Source organism: Entelurus aequoreus, linkage group LG24, assembly GCF_033978785.1.
Source record: "Entelurus aequoreus isolate RoL-2023_Sb linkage group LG24, RoL_Eaeq_v1.1, whole genome shotgun sequence".
Lineage (NCBI taxonomy): Eukaryota > Metazoa > Chordata > Actinopteri > Syngnathiformes > Syngnathidae > Entelurus > Entelurus aequoreus.
Window position 1 is genome coordinate 30,900,929 of NC_084754.1, and position 17,844 is coordinate 30,918,772.

General features: G+C 37.0%; 1 protein-coding gene across 2 annotated transcripts in view; it reads left to right on the forward strand.

The window, feature by feature from the left end:
• Positions 1-17,844, forward strand: part of rapsn (receptor-associated protein of the synapse, 43kD) — a 31,637-nt gene that overhangs the window by 1,991 nt on the left and 11,802 nt on the right. For both annotated transcript variants that reach the window (XM_062036061.1, XM_062036060.1), the window contains exon 3: positions 5,323-5,481. In XM_062036061.1, the coding sequence (XP_061892045.1) occupies positions 5,323-5,481 (159 nt within the window). The remainder of the gene's footprint in view (positions 1-5,322; positions 5,482-17,844) is intronic.

Here is a 17,844-nt window from a genome sequence, read left to right on the forward strand (position 1 = left end):
GACTATAACATCGGACTACAATGGCGAACTCGCGCAAAGCACTTTGGGTAAATTTCTACCATGTATGAATAATCCGCTGGCATTGGGGGATACGGCACCAATGGGGCAAATTCCAAACGCAAAGGCAAGATTGTTTTATAAATATCTCTCCTGTGCCTCTGTGATTTGATTTCAAATTTTTGGGGGCTTATTCTCATCCCAAATACACAAAAACAGGTACCAATAGGTAAGAAAAGTTGGTTTTGCATGTTAGGTGTCCTTTAAGTTTAACATTTAAAATTAATTTTTACATTAAGTTAAACATGTACAATATAAAATATACAAAACACTCTATTTAAATAGGTCAAAACAATCAAATTGTTTTTATTTAAGAACACCGTCAAAGGAGATTACTGTACATGTTGTACAGTTGTGACTGTTGAGATGAGTGTAACCGAAATACACAAACAGCCAATGAAAAAGAAAAACTGCACAAGTGAATCCTTTCATACTCGTACAGTATATTAAATATCGAATGATATTACGCACGACAAACGATTGAAAGTTTTTGCAACTTTATTGGCATACTTTTCTGAAAATTTTTTGCTTAAATTACTAACAGTAAATTTTTTCTGGGTTTCACTATTCTAATGTTTGAATAACACCATACCTATTCTAAATGAGCCAGCGGTACAGGTGGGGATTTAAGTAACATTTTCAACATGTTTGTTTTACGTGTATTATATGGAAGTGTGCGTGCGTGCGTATATATATATATATATATATATATATATATATATATATATATATATATATATATATATATATATATATATATATATATATATATATATATATATATATATATATATACAGTAATATACAGTACAGGCCAAAAGTTTGGACACCTTCTCATTCAATGTGTTTTCTTTATTTTCATGACTATTTACCTTGTAGGCTGTCACTGAAGGCATCACAACTATGAGTGAACACATTATGTGAGTTATGTACTTAACAAAAAAAGGTTAAATGACTGAAAAACATTTTTATATTCTAGTTTCTTCAAAATAGCCACCCTTTGCTCTGATTACTACTTTGCACACTCTTGGCATTCTCTCAATGAGCTTCAAAAGGTAGACCTGAAATGGTTTTCACTTCACAGGTGTGCTTGAAGCTCATCGAGACAATTCCAAGAGTGTGCAAAGCAGTAATCAGAGCAATGGGTGGCTATTTTAAAGAAAATAAAATACAAAACATGTTTTCAGTTATTTCACCTTTTTTTGTTGAGTACATAACTCCACATGTGTTCATTCATAGTTTGGATGCTTTCAGTGACAATCTACAATGTAAATAGTAAATAAAGAAAACGCATTGAATGCGGAGAAGGTGTGTCCAAACTTTTGGCCTGGACTGTGGGAAATAAATAAATTATTTAGTCGCACTGCAATTTGGACATGGGCGATTGTAAAATTGATTAGTAAATGTCAATAATCGATTATTTTTTTGTAAATAAAGTCATGCAGACAGTTCTAAAATTTGGCTGACCGAAGCGAGCCACCTCACCCAGATATCCAACCAACTTCTTTGTTTTAGGGCACCTATGTTTCAGTTTTGCACACAATTCCATTCATTTAATGTATGTGATGGGATTTATATCGACTGTTCTTATTACAAATGCACTGTTTTTAAAAGTTGCAAGTGATAAAGCTTATTTAGTGTAATGAAAAGAAATGTAAAACTGCATCCATATACATAAATTAAAGATGGATCAATAATCGATTTTTAATCGAATCGTTAGGAGATACCCACCTCTAAAATAAACAGTATCAAACGCTCTTAATATTAAGAGGTGAAAACCTTCAAATGCTCTTTGTTTAGGTGTAATGTGGCATTTAAAAGGCGGATATGCCTCTCCTATCTCAGTTTTCAAAGAAGTAACCACTGTAAAAGGTAAAAACAACAAATACGCTTATGAATAAAGGTTAATCACAGTTAATATTCCTTTTTTTACAATGACAATAAAGTTATCTAATCTAAGAGGTAAAACAACACAACACTCTTAACTTGGATAGAATTGCCTTTAGACATTTTAATGTTTTGCAAGTGAAAAAAGTGAACCACTAAAACATTTTTTTCCAACATTTAAATATAAGTCAGCTTGCTTTACAATCTCTATATACCTTCTGATGTACGCACTTCTCTAAAAAGCCTTGTTTTGGGGAAATAAGTCGTAAAAACACAAAGCTTACTCTCATGAGGTAATTCTCATCATGCATGATGGAAATTTGACATTTTGTGCAAGTTACATTACTTACATACGGTACATTAATTTGGACTTTCCAGGTTTGGTTATATACTGTAAGTGTTTTTCCACTTCCAATAAGATATTCATGATGGAGCTTTGAATATTGGCCAAGACCAATATCAATCTGATACAATATTAGTACTAATCATTGTACATACTTATTTGGACTTTGTTAAAAAAGACCTAAATCAAGTGAAATTACCGAAACAGAGAACAATGTTAGGTATGAAGCAGAAGCAACATTAAACATTATTCTGGCCCCTTCATAGCCATGTTATTGTTCACCTATCAAACCCAACCTTTTTATTAACTGGAATGGACTTATGCTGTCTTTAAATTGCAGTGGAGTGGCAATTACTGTAGTTTTTTGCCGACACATAGTGGTCACAATAACTCATTAAGTCTAACTATAATAATGCGGACACGTTTGTTAGTGGATATATTTTAACATGCTTCTGCCTTGGAGACTTTGTATCTGTAAGTAATGTATGCAACTATATGTATTTTTGATACTTGCTTGTATTGACAAATGTCATGTTTTAGACAGCAATTTTAGATGCAAGGCGATATAATCCAATACTTGTTTTTTGTTAATATCAGACTTACTGTATATCCAATATCAATATCGGCTCTGGGACACCCCTAGTGATTAGTTTTATGGCGATACCTCGTGGTCACAACAATTCATTAAGTCATACTCATAGTGCAGTAAGTTGAATGATGCGGACACGTTGGTTTTCTACACTTATGACTTGGAGACTTTGTATCTGTAATACGCCACTATAATTATTTGAATCTTATTTATTTTGACAATCGTCGTGTTTTAGACTGCAATATCGTTCAATTATGGACACTTATTACGGGCTTTATCGCCCACCCCCGGATTGTAAATAATTGCATTTACTTTTTCTCAAGCTTCTATCGTTTACTGCTTGCTGTAATTATCCTTCAAAGTTGTGACCTACATTATTATGTCTATTAGTGACTCTGATGATTAGCTTGTGTGATGACTGTATTATGCTAATAGTTTATATTCGTACCATGAATGGATTATCGTGAACCCCGATTCAAACAACTTGCACAATTTATTGGGGTGTTACCATTTAATGGTCAATTGTACAGAATACGTACTGTAGTGTATAAAACTGTATCGATTCATATAATGTATTCTCGCCACTTACAATCTTCTAATCAAAGCTTCAATCAGTCAATCAATCAATAGCTTGTGTGCTTAGCTGTTGTGTAGCTGCTAGCTTCTAGTTTCATGTTTACCTTTGGTAAGTGACCACTGAAATACAAGAAAATACCAACTGGACGGCCAGTTAACATCTAAACTGGCTGTCCAGTTTTGCTCTGGTAAACACGCTGCAGGAGTGCTTGTAATGTGAGGTTTTACATTCAAGCCGATATAATCCAATACTTGTTTTTTGCTGATATCGGATCGATATCAATATCAGATCGAGACATATCTAGTAATTCGTTTTTGGCAAAAGCTAATGGTCACAATAATTCATGAAATCAAACTCATGATGCAGTAAATTGAATAATGCGGACACGTTTGTTACTGTATATCAGGGGTGTCAAACTAATTTTAGCTCAGGGGCCGCATGGAGGGAAATCTGTGCACACGCAGGCCGGACTATTAAAATCATGGCATTAAAAATAAAAAATAAAGACAACTTCAGATTGTTTTCTATGTTTTACTTTGGCCAAAAATAGAACAAACACATTCTGAAAATATTACAATAAAAATATAGAAAAAAATACCGGCAGCGGTAAAGTTTAGATCCGTGAAGGAAAGAAGAAAGTGAATGAATGTTTATAACTGAATACATTTACATATGCATAAAATGTTTTTGTTTTTTTTATGAATTAAGTAACATTTATGGCAACCATTTTCCAAAACACAATATAGAATGTGAGATATAACAAGATAATGCATACATTTAGCATTTGTTTTCAAAACAATTACAATAAAAGTGGGACCCCAAAAATTTACTTTGGGACCCCATTTTTATGACTTGATGGGGTCCCTGGGACCCCATTTTGAAAATTCCTAGCGCCAACACTGATGGAGTATTGCTTCGTGCAAAACAGCAGCAGGCAGCTGTGGCCTGTAGGCCGGTTCTAATACTAATCAAATATCATCCCGGGGGCCATAGATTATTAATTCCTTGACTTTTGACACCCCTGCTGTATACTTTCTAATATATAAGTAGCGTGCAACTGTAATTATTTGATACTTGTTCATATCACCAAATGTTTTAGACTGCAATATTGTTCAATCAAAGACACGTACTGTATGTCTAGCTTGTGTGCAATTGTGTGCTTAGCTGTTGTGTAGCTGCGAGCCTCCAGTTTCATCTTTTGTAAATGACTAAAATACACAGAAATACCAACTTTGTGTGCTTATTGGATGACATTCAGATGTCAATTGGGTGTCCAACTTTGCACAAGTAAACCAGGACTGCCTGTATCGGAAATTTTAGATGCAAACCGATATCATCTGATATTTGGTTTTTTCGGACTGATATCCGTTAGAATATTAGCTCAGCTGTGCCGCATTTGAACCAACTGTTGCTCCTGCTGGCCGTGCTTTGATTGTGTCTTTGGCAGAGAGAACGCTGATCTTTCATCACATCGTGTCGCACGTGTGACTTGATGGTGCAATCACCGGCGTGCATTTGCAGAGCATGATAACACTGCAGAGCATCCAAACGAGCGGCTGTTAGTAGTGGCCATTGTCGGTCACGGCGGCCCCCCATGGCAGGAGGTGGGCGGGGGCGGTGTTGCCGTACCCTTGACATCAGAGATTTGTAAGCGTAATCCCCCCCAGCTTCATGCGAAGGATTTGGTTTCACTGGCTTATGTAATGAAATTTCGTTCTTATCTGTGCTGTAAAGTTCAAATTTGAATGACAATAAAAAGTAAGTCTAAGTCTAATTGTGACCAAGTGGCATGTGGAGAATGCTCACTTCTTATTTTATGCACAAAAGCGTCTTTATTTGGATGCTTCCATCTTTACTTGTCATTCCCAGGACTACGAGAAAGCTCTGTTTTTCCCCTGCAAAGCGGCCGAGCTGGTCAACGACTACGGCAAAGGTTGGAGCTTGAAGTATCGCGCCATGAGCCAGTACCACATGTCGGTGGCCTACAGGAAGCTGGAGCGCCTGCCGGACGCCATGGAATGCTGCGAGGTAGGAGCTTATAGACACTAAGAGATGTCTTTGGCCATCCTGATGTCAGAGGTCTACATGTAGTGGAACAGGTGCGAGCGCCAGTTGTTCTCTTGTCCCAGACCTTAGACCTGGACCAAAATATGCCCGGTTTAAAGTGTTAATGAAGAGAAGGCCTGCAGTCTCCGCTCTCTGTTCTAATTATGTGCTGGAAGGGGGGAGGGACGCACAAATAACTTGATGTCATTGCCTTGGCGCGCAAAAGTCTGGAAACGAGATAGCAGGATGCTTTTTCAGATTTATTACGTTTACCACACGCATTTAGCCAAACAATTTACACATCCTGTCATGTTTAGAATAGCGACAGGCGCACAGAAGAAGATGCCTCAAGGTGAACAACATGGAGCCTTCAACATGGCTGGTCACAGGGTACCTAAGCAGACTTTTGTTTGGAGTAGGGTTATACGGTATACAGGTTCTATAGTATCACGGTACTAATGAATTAAAAAAGGTACTATACTTTGTTTGAAAAGTACCGGTTCCCGGGCATGAAGGCACGTCATGTCGTTGCTGGTTTTATGAGCAGACGAGCATGTTCGGCAGCGCACAATCACGGAGTACTTACAAGCAGACACAGTGTGTAGACAGAAAGGGAGAACGGACGCATTTTGGCCTGATGATAAAGGTGAAGTTATAACACTGAAACGCCCTCAGGAAGAGGTGCTTTAAAACATGGCTAGCCTGTACCGGAAGTAGCGTGACGTCGCAGGTTGAAGGGCTCCTCACATTTCCCCATTGTTTACACCAGCAGCGAGAGCGATTCGGACCGAGAAAGCGACGATTACCCCATTAATTTGAGCGAGGGTGAAAGATTCGTGGATGAAGAACGCGAGAGTGAAGGACTAGAGTGCAGTGCAGGACGTATCTTTTTTCGCTCTGACCGTAAATTAGGTAAAAGGGCTCATTGGATTCCACACTTCCTCCTTTTTCTATTGTGGATCACGGATTTGTATTTTAAACCACCTCGGATACTATATCCTCTTGAAAATGAGAGTCGAAAACGCGAAATGGACATTCACAGTGACTTTTATCTCCACGACAATACATCGGCGAAGCACTTTAGCTACGGAGCTAACGTGATAGCATCGTGCTTAAATGCAGATAGAAACAAAAGAAATAAGCCCCTGACTGGAAGGATAGACAGCAGATCAACAATACTACTATCAGGAGACACCGAACCAAACACTGGACCTGTAACTATACGGTTAATGCTGTGCCGCCTGTCGAAGCCTAGCAATGCTGTTGCTAACGACGCCATTGAAGCTAACTTAGCTACGGGACCTCGTCAGAGCTATGATAAAAACATTAGCGCTCCACCTACGCCAGCCCTCATCTGCTCAGCAACACCCGTGCTCACCTGCATTCCAGCGATCGACGGCGCGACGAAGGACTTCCCACGATCATCGATGCGGTCGGCGGCTAGCGTCGGATAGCGCGTCTGCTATCCAAGTCAAAGTCCTCCTGGTTGTGTTGCTGCAGCCAGCCGCTAATACACCGATCCCACCTACAACTTTCTTCTTTGCACTGACATTGACATTGTTCATTAAACAAATTGCAAAAGATTCACCAACACAGATGTCCAGAATACTGTGGAATTTTGCGATGAAAACAGAGCTGTTTGTATTGTGATACAATGTGTCCGAATACTTCCGTTTCAACCATCGATGTCACGCGCAAACGTCATCATACATAGACGTTTTCAACCGGAAGTTTCGCGGGAAATTTAAAATTGCACTTTATAAATTTACCTGGCCGTATTGGCATGTGTTGCAATGTTAAGATTTCATCATTGATATATAAACTATCAGACTGCGTGGTCGGTAGTAGTGGGTTTCAGTAGGCCTTTAAAAGAGAAAGTAAGCAGATATAACCAGTAAATGAACAAGTAGATTAATAATCCATTTTTACAGCTTGTCCTTTATAATTTAGATAAAAAAAATAATGAGAAATGACACATATGTCTCCATATGTCAGCAGACTAATTAGGAAACTTTGTTTACTTACTTACTACTAAAAGACAAGTTGTCTAATATGTTCACTATTTTATCTAAGGACAAAATTGTTATTCGATGGCAATCAGAAACATATGTTTAATGTACCGTAAGATTTGTTGTTAAAATAAAGCCAATAATGCCATTTTTTGTGGTCCCCTTTATTTAGAAAAGTATCGAAATACATTTTGGTACCGGTACCAAAATGTTGGTATCGGGACAACACTATTTTGGAGGCCCTAAACCCTATCACAAACCATTGTTCACATTTTATTTATCTGTGATGGTTTTATACTGTTTTAATCCAATTTAATTGAATGCATGTTTTGTACTAAATGAAATTCATGGGAAATAAATTATTCATTAATGCATTGGTGCAAAATAACACATTTAACATAATTAGAACTGAGGATGTTCCGATCAATGTTTTATGCTGCCAATTGTGACACCGATCATCCATGAGTTAGATCGACCGATCAATCACACGTATTAACTGTAAAGTTTCGTATTTAGAGTAAGTGCTATTGACAGTTTCGCAATACCAACACAATTACGGTATTCTCTTTTGTTACATACAATTATTTGAGCAAAACAAAGTAAATAGTACACAATAACAAAAGCAACGACTATTATCTACTCAATTAAATCATTTGGTTGTTGCCTTCAAAGTCTACATGTGTCCTGGAAATTATTTCCTTAGTTTGTAAACAATAACAAAAACAGCAGAACTTTTTTTGGGAAAAAGATAAAAATGCCGACCCCGAAAGGGACAAGCGGTAGAAAAATGGATGGATGGATGAGTACAGGCCAAAAGTTTGGACACACCTCATTTCAATGCGTTTTTTAATATTATTTTCATGACTATTTACATTGTAGATTGTCACTGAATGCATCAAAACTATGACACCTGTGAAGTGAAAACCCTTTTAGATGACGACCTCTTGAAGCTCATCGAGAGAATGCCAAGAGTGTGCAAAGCAGTAATCAGAGCAAAGGGTGGCTATTTTGAAGAAACTAGAATATAAAATATGTTTTCAGTTATTTCACATGTTTGTTAAGTACATAACTCCACATGTGTTCATTCACAGTTTTGATGCCTTCAGTGACAATAAAGAAAACGCATTGAATGAGAAGGTGTGTTCAAACTTTTGGCCTGTACTGTATATGTACTGGTAGTATCGTTGGTATCAACACCACCAAGTTATGGATCAATCTGCCCTCCTCTTACGTGTGGTGTAATGACTGCAACAATGCTGACACAGCAACAGTTGTTCAATCATCCTCTCTAGACACTTATTCATCTACTTGTTCTATTCCTGTTAATATCCGCTTATTTTCTGCTCTAACATGGTTCCATCTACACTTTTTAAACATTACTAAGCAGTGAAGCACTTATGTTTTGGTATTGTTTCAAGCTAGCTTAGCCATTAGCCATTAGCTTAGCTATAAACATACCTGCTCTTGACTTTTTCTCGGTTTGTAACATGTTTCCCCTTGTCCTCTAGTGAAAATGATATTTGACAATGATATTTCAAATTCTAAGAAATGCAGTTTATTTTCCGTAATGGAGGTGAATATCATTAGCCTATGGGAGCAGCTCCACACTGTGTATGGAGATACATAATTAGCTGCTAGCTAGTCAACCAGAGGACTAAAAATAAATTCAGTGTCAGCCAGAGGGGATCGGTGTTTGTTATTAACATTGAAAGACATTAATCGGCAATGATGATCACATACTTTTTCAGGAAAATCAGCTGATAATGCTCAGTGGCCCATCGATCGTCACAGCCTTAATTCAAACTTTAATGTCCAAACCTCCCTGAGACAACTCCAACCTAGGCTATAAATGCCTTGCAAGACCAACACTAATGTAGCGTGCCACCGTGAAAATGTGAGGATACATTTGCCATCATATTCTTATCAGAGACAGAGCAGGAATGGGATAGGAATATGTTTGCAGTAAAATTTCATATGAAGCGCCATCATTCATTAATTAACATCCAACATGCGCTTCTTCACACAAAACGGGCCCCCCCAGAGACCACAAGGCCCTATGCATAGTGCTAGATATGTGTAAAAGGAGGGGCATACTGCAAATTCTGGTATTCATCAAATCAGGGGCTTAGCCCTAAAAAAATGTTGCATCAGTTTGGACAAAACCAGCTTTTTAAAATACATGTAAAAACCCTAATTAGGCTTTTGACTTTTAAAGATGGGATTAACATATCTAAAACATATCTAGATAAACCAGCCTAAATAATGATGTTTTTAAAGTATTTATTTTATTTAATACAAATAATAATATATATGGATTTAAATAATCACATAACCTACCATGATTAGGTATTTATGGTTATTAATATGTCACGTTTCACACTTCCCTTCACTTCAGAGTGCAAAGTAGGTTTCAGCTGATTCGCGTAGTATAATCATCAGTGGATAATACAGATCATAATAATACATCATTATTACGACGATTATATTATTTTAGGTGCATCTCCTGGAAATTACAGACAATAAGCCTTCAACCTGTCTTTAAAAAATATAGTTACGGCTCCTTTTGTAACTTTAATGGAGGGTCTTTGAACGCACCACAGTTATGAGATGCAAAAGTGAAACTTGTACATAACTTTCTCCTATGTAGTCACACATAGTTAGTTATAGTAATCCTACCTTTTAAAATGTTGGTGCTGTGTGTGAATGCCTAAAAGTGAGCTCAGATGAAGTCTGTGTTGAGTGGAATGCTCAAAGTTAGGTTCGCTGCTATCCAGGTGGGACAAACCATTTGGTAATTATGATAGGGGTGTCCTAATTTGCTTCTGTCAACCTTAATATTGAACTTTCACTGCTTTATTATTTTATACTAACATTTTTGACTTACATTTTTTTTTTTTAATTACATTTCCCAATCTTCAAACGTTACAAAAGCACAGGTGCCCTCTTGGGCTTGGGTAATTTAGACTCCGCTGCATCCGATATCACGTGCAGGTGGTCCTCGGTTTACATCGTTGTTTCTCGGTAACGAACACACTCCCATGCAGTATTCATAAACTGTACAACAACAAATAGACTAGTTATATGCATGCGGCAGAAGAATGCATAACCGCAGTAACACACAGTCGTGTTCGCTACATTAGGAAGGACAACATCACATTTTGTTCTTTTATGTACCTTTTGACCCTTCATTATGTCCCCTAATTATGAGGCAGACTTTTCTGGTGGCAGCACGTCAAAGAAAAGCAAAGTGAAACATGAGGTTAAAATAAACATGGTATAATGCTCAGTGGACAAATCAACAGACAAAGTCAGGAGTAAAGAGTTGTTTTCTTTTTTTATTACTTTTTCATTTAATTATTGTATTTAATCTTTTTATTACAGTGTTTTATATGTGATTCATGTGTGTGGGGCTCAGATGGCAGAGCGTTGTTTTCGATTTTTATCCTATTCCATAAAGAAATATATAGAGAAAGCTAAGGTCTTTTAAGTATTTATTTGAGATCTCAAAATAACTTTATATTTACAGAGGAAAAAGGTATACGCTGCTACAGAAAGAAAGACAGAAGTGAGAGAAAGTGAGAGCAAGCGTGATAAAGAACTTTCAGGTCTTATATTGCTTTTAGGAATGAGGAGGGAGGGGAAGGGTTTAGGCGAAAAGGCCCTCCTGGGATGGAAGGGGAGAGAGAAGAGGATGGGCAAATACAAACTATGGGATTGTGGGTAGGAAAGCATTGGGTAGGGCGGTTACTACAACACCAATCATAAAAGAAACCCATTTGGAAAATAACCTTTGACCAAAAAGACAAATACAACATACATTAGTAATAGTTCAACAGCAGAGCACTCTTTGTCCTTGGAGAAGGTGGGGGTTGGAGACATCTCCACCGGACATCAGGAATGTAGCAGGGCCATAAAAGTGTCTTATTTGTGACAAGGCACAGGCATTTAAGGGAGCAACTACTACACAACAATTTAGGCTAAAGTTGTTGTACCAAAATATAAATTTTGCTAACAGCATCTGTCCAGAAACTTGAGAGTTCCCGGTACGAATCCAGCTTCCGCCCTCCTAGTCACTGTTGTTGTGTCTTTGGGCACCCACCCACTTCACCCACCTTGCCTCCAGTGCAGCTCAAACTGGTGTAGGAATGTTTGGTTGTGGTCAGAGAGGCCGGAGGTGCAAATTGGCTGCCGCGCTTCCGTCAGTCTACCCCAGGGCAGCTGTGGCTACAAATTTAACTCACCACCAACAAAGTGTGACTGTGGACTGAATGACATATGGGTTCTCAGTGTCAGGCACTTTGAGTCAATAGAAAAAAACGCTATATAAATCTCATCCATTATTATCATTTTTATTATGTGTACAGTGTGGATGTCTTAGCTGTTATTTTCTGTATAATTAAGCTATTCATTTTTACTTAAAGGCCTACTGAAACCCACTACTACCGACCACGCAGTCTGATAGTTTATATATCAATGATGAAATCTTAACATTGCAACACATACGGCCGGGTTAACTTATAAAGTGCAATTTTAAATATTTCGGGGAACTTCCGGTTGAAAACGTCTATGTATGATGACGTTTGCGCGTGACGTCAATGGTTGAAACGGAAGTATTCGGACACATTGTATCACAATACAAACAGCTGTTTTCATCGCAAAATTCCACAGTATTCTGGACATCTGTGTTGGTGAATCTTTTGCAATTTGTTTAATGAACAATGGAGACTGCAAAGAAGAAAGTTGTAGGTGGGATCGGTGTATTAGCGGCTGGCTGCAGCAACACAACCAGGAGGACTTTGACTTGGATAGCAGATGCGCTATCCAACGCTATCTGCATCGATGATTGGGTGAAGTCCTTCGTCGCGCCGTCGATCGCTGGAACGCAGGTGAGCACGGGTGTTGATGAGCAGATGAGGGCTGGCGTAGGTGGAGCACTAATGTTTTTATCATAGCTCTGATGAGGTCCCGTAGCTAAGTTAGCTTCAATGGCGTTGTTAGCAACAGCATTGCTAGGTTTCGACAGGCGGCACAGCATTAACCGTGTAGTTACAGGTCCAGTGTTTAGTTCGGTGTCTCCTGATAGTAGTATTGTTGATCTTCTGTCTATCCTTCCAGTCAGGGGTTTATTTCTTTTGTTTCTATCTGCATTTAAGCACGATGCTATCACGTTAGCTCCGTAGCTAAAGTGCTTTGCCGATGTATTGTCGTGGAGATAAAAGTCACTGTGAATGTCCATTTCGCATTCTCGACTCTCATTTTCAAGAGGATATAGTATCCGAGGTGGTTTAAAATACAAATCCGTGATCCACAATAGAAAAAGGAGAAAGTGTGGAATCCAATGAACCCTTGTACCTAAGTTACGGTCAAAGCGAAAAAAGATACGTCCTGCACTGCACTCTAGTCCTTCACTCTCACGTGCCTCATCCACGAATCTTTCATCCTCGCTCAAATTAATGGGGTAATCGTCGCTTTCTCGGTCCGAATCGCTCTTGCTGCATTGTAAACAATGGGGAAATGTGAGGAGCCTTTCAACCTGTGACGTCACGCTACTTCCGGTACAGGCAAGGCTTTTTTATCAGCGACCAAAAGTTGCGAACTCTATCGTCGATGTTCTCTACTAAATCCTTTCAGCAAAAATATGGCAATATCGCGAAATTATCAAGTACGACACATAGAATGGATCTGCTATCCCCGTTTAAATAAAAACATTTCATTTCAGTAGGCCTTTCAACTGAACTTAACTTACATCCGTAACCCGAGGACCACTTATAAATACTGTAAATGGTAAATACCGGTACAGATACTTTTAACTGAAAACTTTTCAAGCTCATTGAATGATTATGTGATTTTACCTTTAATTTGGTTGTAGTCAGAATAAAACAATTTAGGCCAACTAAACAAACTTATATTAAAACAATTTAACAAATTAGACAAGGCATGTTTATAGGGCTGCAACAACTAATCGATTAAATCGATTGAAATCGATTATAAAAATAGTTGGCGATTAATTTAGTCATCGATTCGTTGGATCTATGCTATGCGCATGCACAGAGGCTATTTACTTTTTTTTATGCCAGCAATCGGAGTGTTGCTGGTTACTGGGGTTCAATTCCCACCTTCTACCGTCCTAGTCACGTCCTTTGTGTCCTTGGGCAAGACACTTCACCCTTTGCCTCTGATGGCTGCTGGTTAGCGCCTTGCATGGCAGCTCCCGCCATCAGTGTGTGAATGTGTGTGTGAATGGGTGAATGTGGAAATACTGTCAAAGCGCTTTGAGTACCTTGAAGGTAGAAAAGCGCTATACAAGTATAGCCCATTTATCATTTTTTAATTTTTTTTATTTTTTTTTATAAACCTTTATTTATAAACTGCAACATGTACAAACAGCTGAGAAACAATAATCAAAATAAGTATGGTGCCAGTATGCTGGGTTTTTTTTCAATAAAATACGGGAAAGGATAGAAATGTAGATTGTCTCTTTTATCCGATTATTAATCGATCAATCGAAGTAATAATCGACAGATTAATCGATTATCAAATTAATCGTTAGTTGCAGCCCTACATGTTTATTTATAGAGCACAATTCATACACAAGGCTATTCAAAGTGCTTTGTAGTGCTGAAGTAGTGTTGTCAAACAAATCAGTTTTTTAAACAGATTAATAACACTTTTTAATCATGATTAATTGTAGTTTGTTAATTGCTTGCATAGTTTTGATTATTTTAATAAAAGACCACAACATTTTAGGTTTGTCGGACTGTCATACACATTTTAGTAAATGTTTTACTTGAATGTGTGTTATTTATTTGCTTATAACTTGACAGTATAGTAATAAGCATGTAGCGAAGCTGCGTAGCTTAACTACATTTTACTGTAATGTAAATAATTAAATGTGATTATCTTGTGTGATGACTGTGTTGTGATGATGGTATGTATCTGATAGTATATATCTGTATCATGAATCAATTTAAGTGGACCCCGACTTAAACAAGTTGAACAACTTATTCGGGTGTTACCATTTAGTGGTCAATTGTATGGAATATGTACTTCACTGTGCAACCTACTAATAAAAGTCTCAATCAATCAGCTTGGCGGTAGCTTCACAACTTTTTGAATGAGTAGCGATTCCTGGAGTGTAGCCATTTTTAGACCCAGGTAGCAAGGTACAGTAGCTTAGATCAAAGCTACGAGCTACAAAGAGAGAAAATTGACTGCGAATCTAGGCCAAAGAATACGGAGGAAAAACAAAGACCTGGATGAATGAGAACATCCATACATACAGAGAAAATCCATGATGATTGGTTGGTGTTCGTATGATGAGTCACAATTGGCTATGAATTTTCTCATTCCTCCAGGTCATTGTCATCTCAGTGCATTCAATTGATCGAAACTGGACTGTTTGGTTTGCCTTAGAAGACGTTTCACCGCTCACCCGAGTCGGCTTCATCAATTCGTGCTCAAAGACTTAGATGGATTAGATGGAACATTACAAACTGGCCAAACAGAGGCAAGATAAGGTGGGTCATCGAAACCAGGAAACAAAATTATAACAGCTACGCAGTCATGTCACATGACAACAAGGGAGTCAGAGACAGAGGGACGCTTCAAGATGACGACTCAAAAAAAAAGAAACATACTTGAAAATGGCACAGGAATTTTGTCCCGCAGATTAGATTTTTTCTTTAGTGATGAAGACGACATCCAGGAAACCCACAATAATGTCTTTTTAGTTGTTTACTCTGTAAACCAAAATCATAACTGCTCTCTTCAACTAAGACGTGAAACACACATTAAGGTGAGTTGAGTTCAAGTAAAGTTTTACTGCACATAACCATTACCAACCGTTTCCAAACAACATACAAGTCGTTGCTACAAGAAGAATACATTACATAGAACATGTATAACACAAAGATCTACAGAGGCAATAAGGTCCATTATTAGACCAGAACAAAAACAGTACGAGAGCAACATGGGGCATCCTAAATAGCATTAAAAAAATGGTGCTAAGAAAGATTATCCTAAATACTTCCCAGATGTAAATGTAATAAATGACAATATGAACAAAGTAGTTGAAAGCTTCAATATGTTCTTTGTGAACATTGAACCAAATCTCGATGAAAAGATTCCAGATCCTGGGTCAGTTTAGGCCTTGAATGACACCATAGACAGAAGTCCCAACTTGATGTTCCTCGAAGGTGTGACAACAGAGGAAATAATCAATATTGTGAAAAAATGTGACTCAAATGCCTGTAATGGAATTGATATGGAAATTATAAAAAAGGTCACTGAAGAGATTTCAGAACCACTTATCAGCAACTTAATTAAAACGGGCAAATTCCCAGACAAACTTAAAATAGCAAAAGTCGTACCAATTTATAAGACTGGAGACAAACGCCAGTTTACAAACTACATAACTGTTTCTCTACTTCCACATTTTTCTATAATTATTGAAAATTGGACAGATTCATAAATAAAAATGAAACACTCACAGACAACCGATACAGAGCCAACTTTTCAACATCAATGGCTTTAATCGAAATAAAGGAAGAGATCACAAATGCAATAGATAGTAAACAATGTGCTGCTGCAGTTTTCATGGATTCAACAAAAGCATTTGACACAGATTAGAATGATATGGCATCAGAGGATTGGTCTTGAACTGGATACGAAGCTACTTAACCTCTTGCAATATATGAAGCTAGGCGAACACATTTCCACAGAGCTGAACATATCTTGTGGCGTACCTCAGGGATCAGTACTTGGACCAAAATTGTTCAATCTTTATACAAATGACATTTGTAAAGTTACAAAGGACTTCAAGTTGGTATTATTTGCAGATGAAATAAGTGTTTGTTCAGGAGAGAACACACAGAAGCTAATACAAATAATAACAGACGAAATGAACAAATTAAAAAGATGGTTTGACAAAAACAGACTATCTTTGAATCTCAGCAAAACTAAAATAATGCTATTTGGTAACAGTAGAAGAGAAAGTCAAATAGATGGAGTAGACATTGAAAGGGTAAAAGAAAACAAATTTTTGGGTGTAATAAGAGGTGATAAAATTAACTGGAAATCTCATATAAAAATATACAACATAAAGTGTCAATAATGAATAAAACCAAATATATTCTGGAACAAAAATCACTTCATATCCTTTACTGCTCACTAGTGTTACATATCTGAGTTATTGTGTAGGAATATGGGGAAACAACTACACACTTCATTCACTAACTGTGTTACAAAAGAGATCAGTTAGAATCATAATGGTGTATATAGAAAACATACAAACCTTTTATTTATTGAATCAAAAATATTCAAATTCAATGATTTGGTGTATTTGCAACAGCTAAAATGATGTATAAAGCAAATTATAACCTGCTACCCAATAATGTACAACAATTCTTCTCAACAAAAGAGGAGAAATATAACCTTAGAGGAAAATCTAATTTAAAACATTTGTATGCACGTAGAACACTTAAGACCTTTAGCATATCAGTATGTGGAATTAAATTATGGAATGGATTAACCAAAGAAATCAAACAAAGCACCAATATGATTCAGTTTAAGAGACTGTTCAAACTACAAGTGTTCACAAAGTACACATAAGAACAATTATGATGAACATCTTGAACCTTTTAAAAAAAAACATCTCATTCATCTCCTAAGTGAACTATAAATTATTGAACTTTTTATTTATCAGAACTTTAATTATTGTGTATATTTTTATATGTCTAATATTTATTCATGTGTTTAATATTTGTTAACTCACTTATGATATGTATATATATATTTACAGTATATATATTTATTAATCTATTCATTCACTGTTCTGTTACAAGCGGAAAACAAAGAAATGGGATAAAACTGCTATGATATGAAAAGGGGTAGGATTAAATATTCTTCCTACTCCTTTTCGGATGTTCTGTAATGAAACAAATGGAAATATGTGATGCATTATATTATATTTGTATTGTATTCATGTTCGAAATAAACTGAAACTGAATTGAATTGTTTTGTTAAAATATAGATGGATGCTGTTTTTATTATTTGTTTACTGTAGGTAGAGACAATGAATAACATTATAGAGGTGGGCCAAAGAAAAGGCAAACTAAAATAAATACATACAGTGGTGTGCAGGGACCCCTTGAGGTAGTTGTAGAGTCAAACTAATTTTAGCTCAGGGGCCGCATGGAGGAAAATCTGTGCACACGCAGGCCGACCTATTAAAATCATGGCATTAAAACTAAAAAATAAAGACAACTTCAGATTGTTTTCTCTGTCTTACTTTGGCCAAAAATAGAACAAACACATTCTGAAAATATTACAATACAAA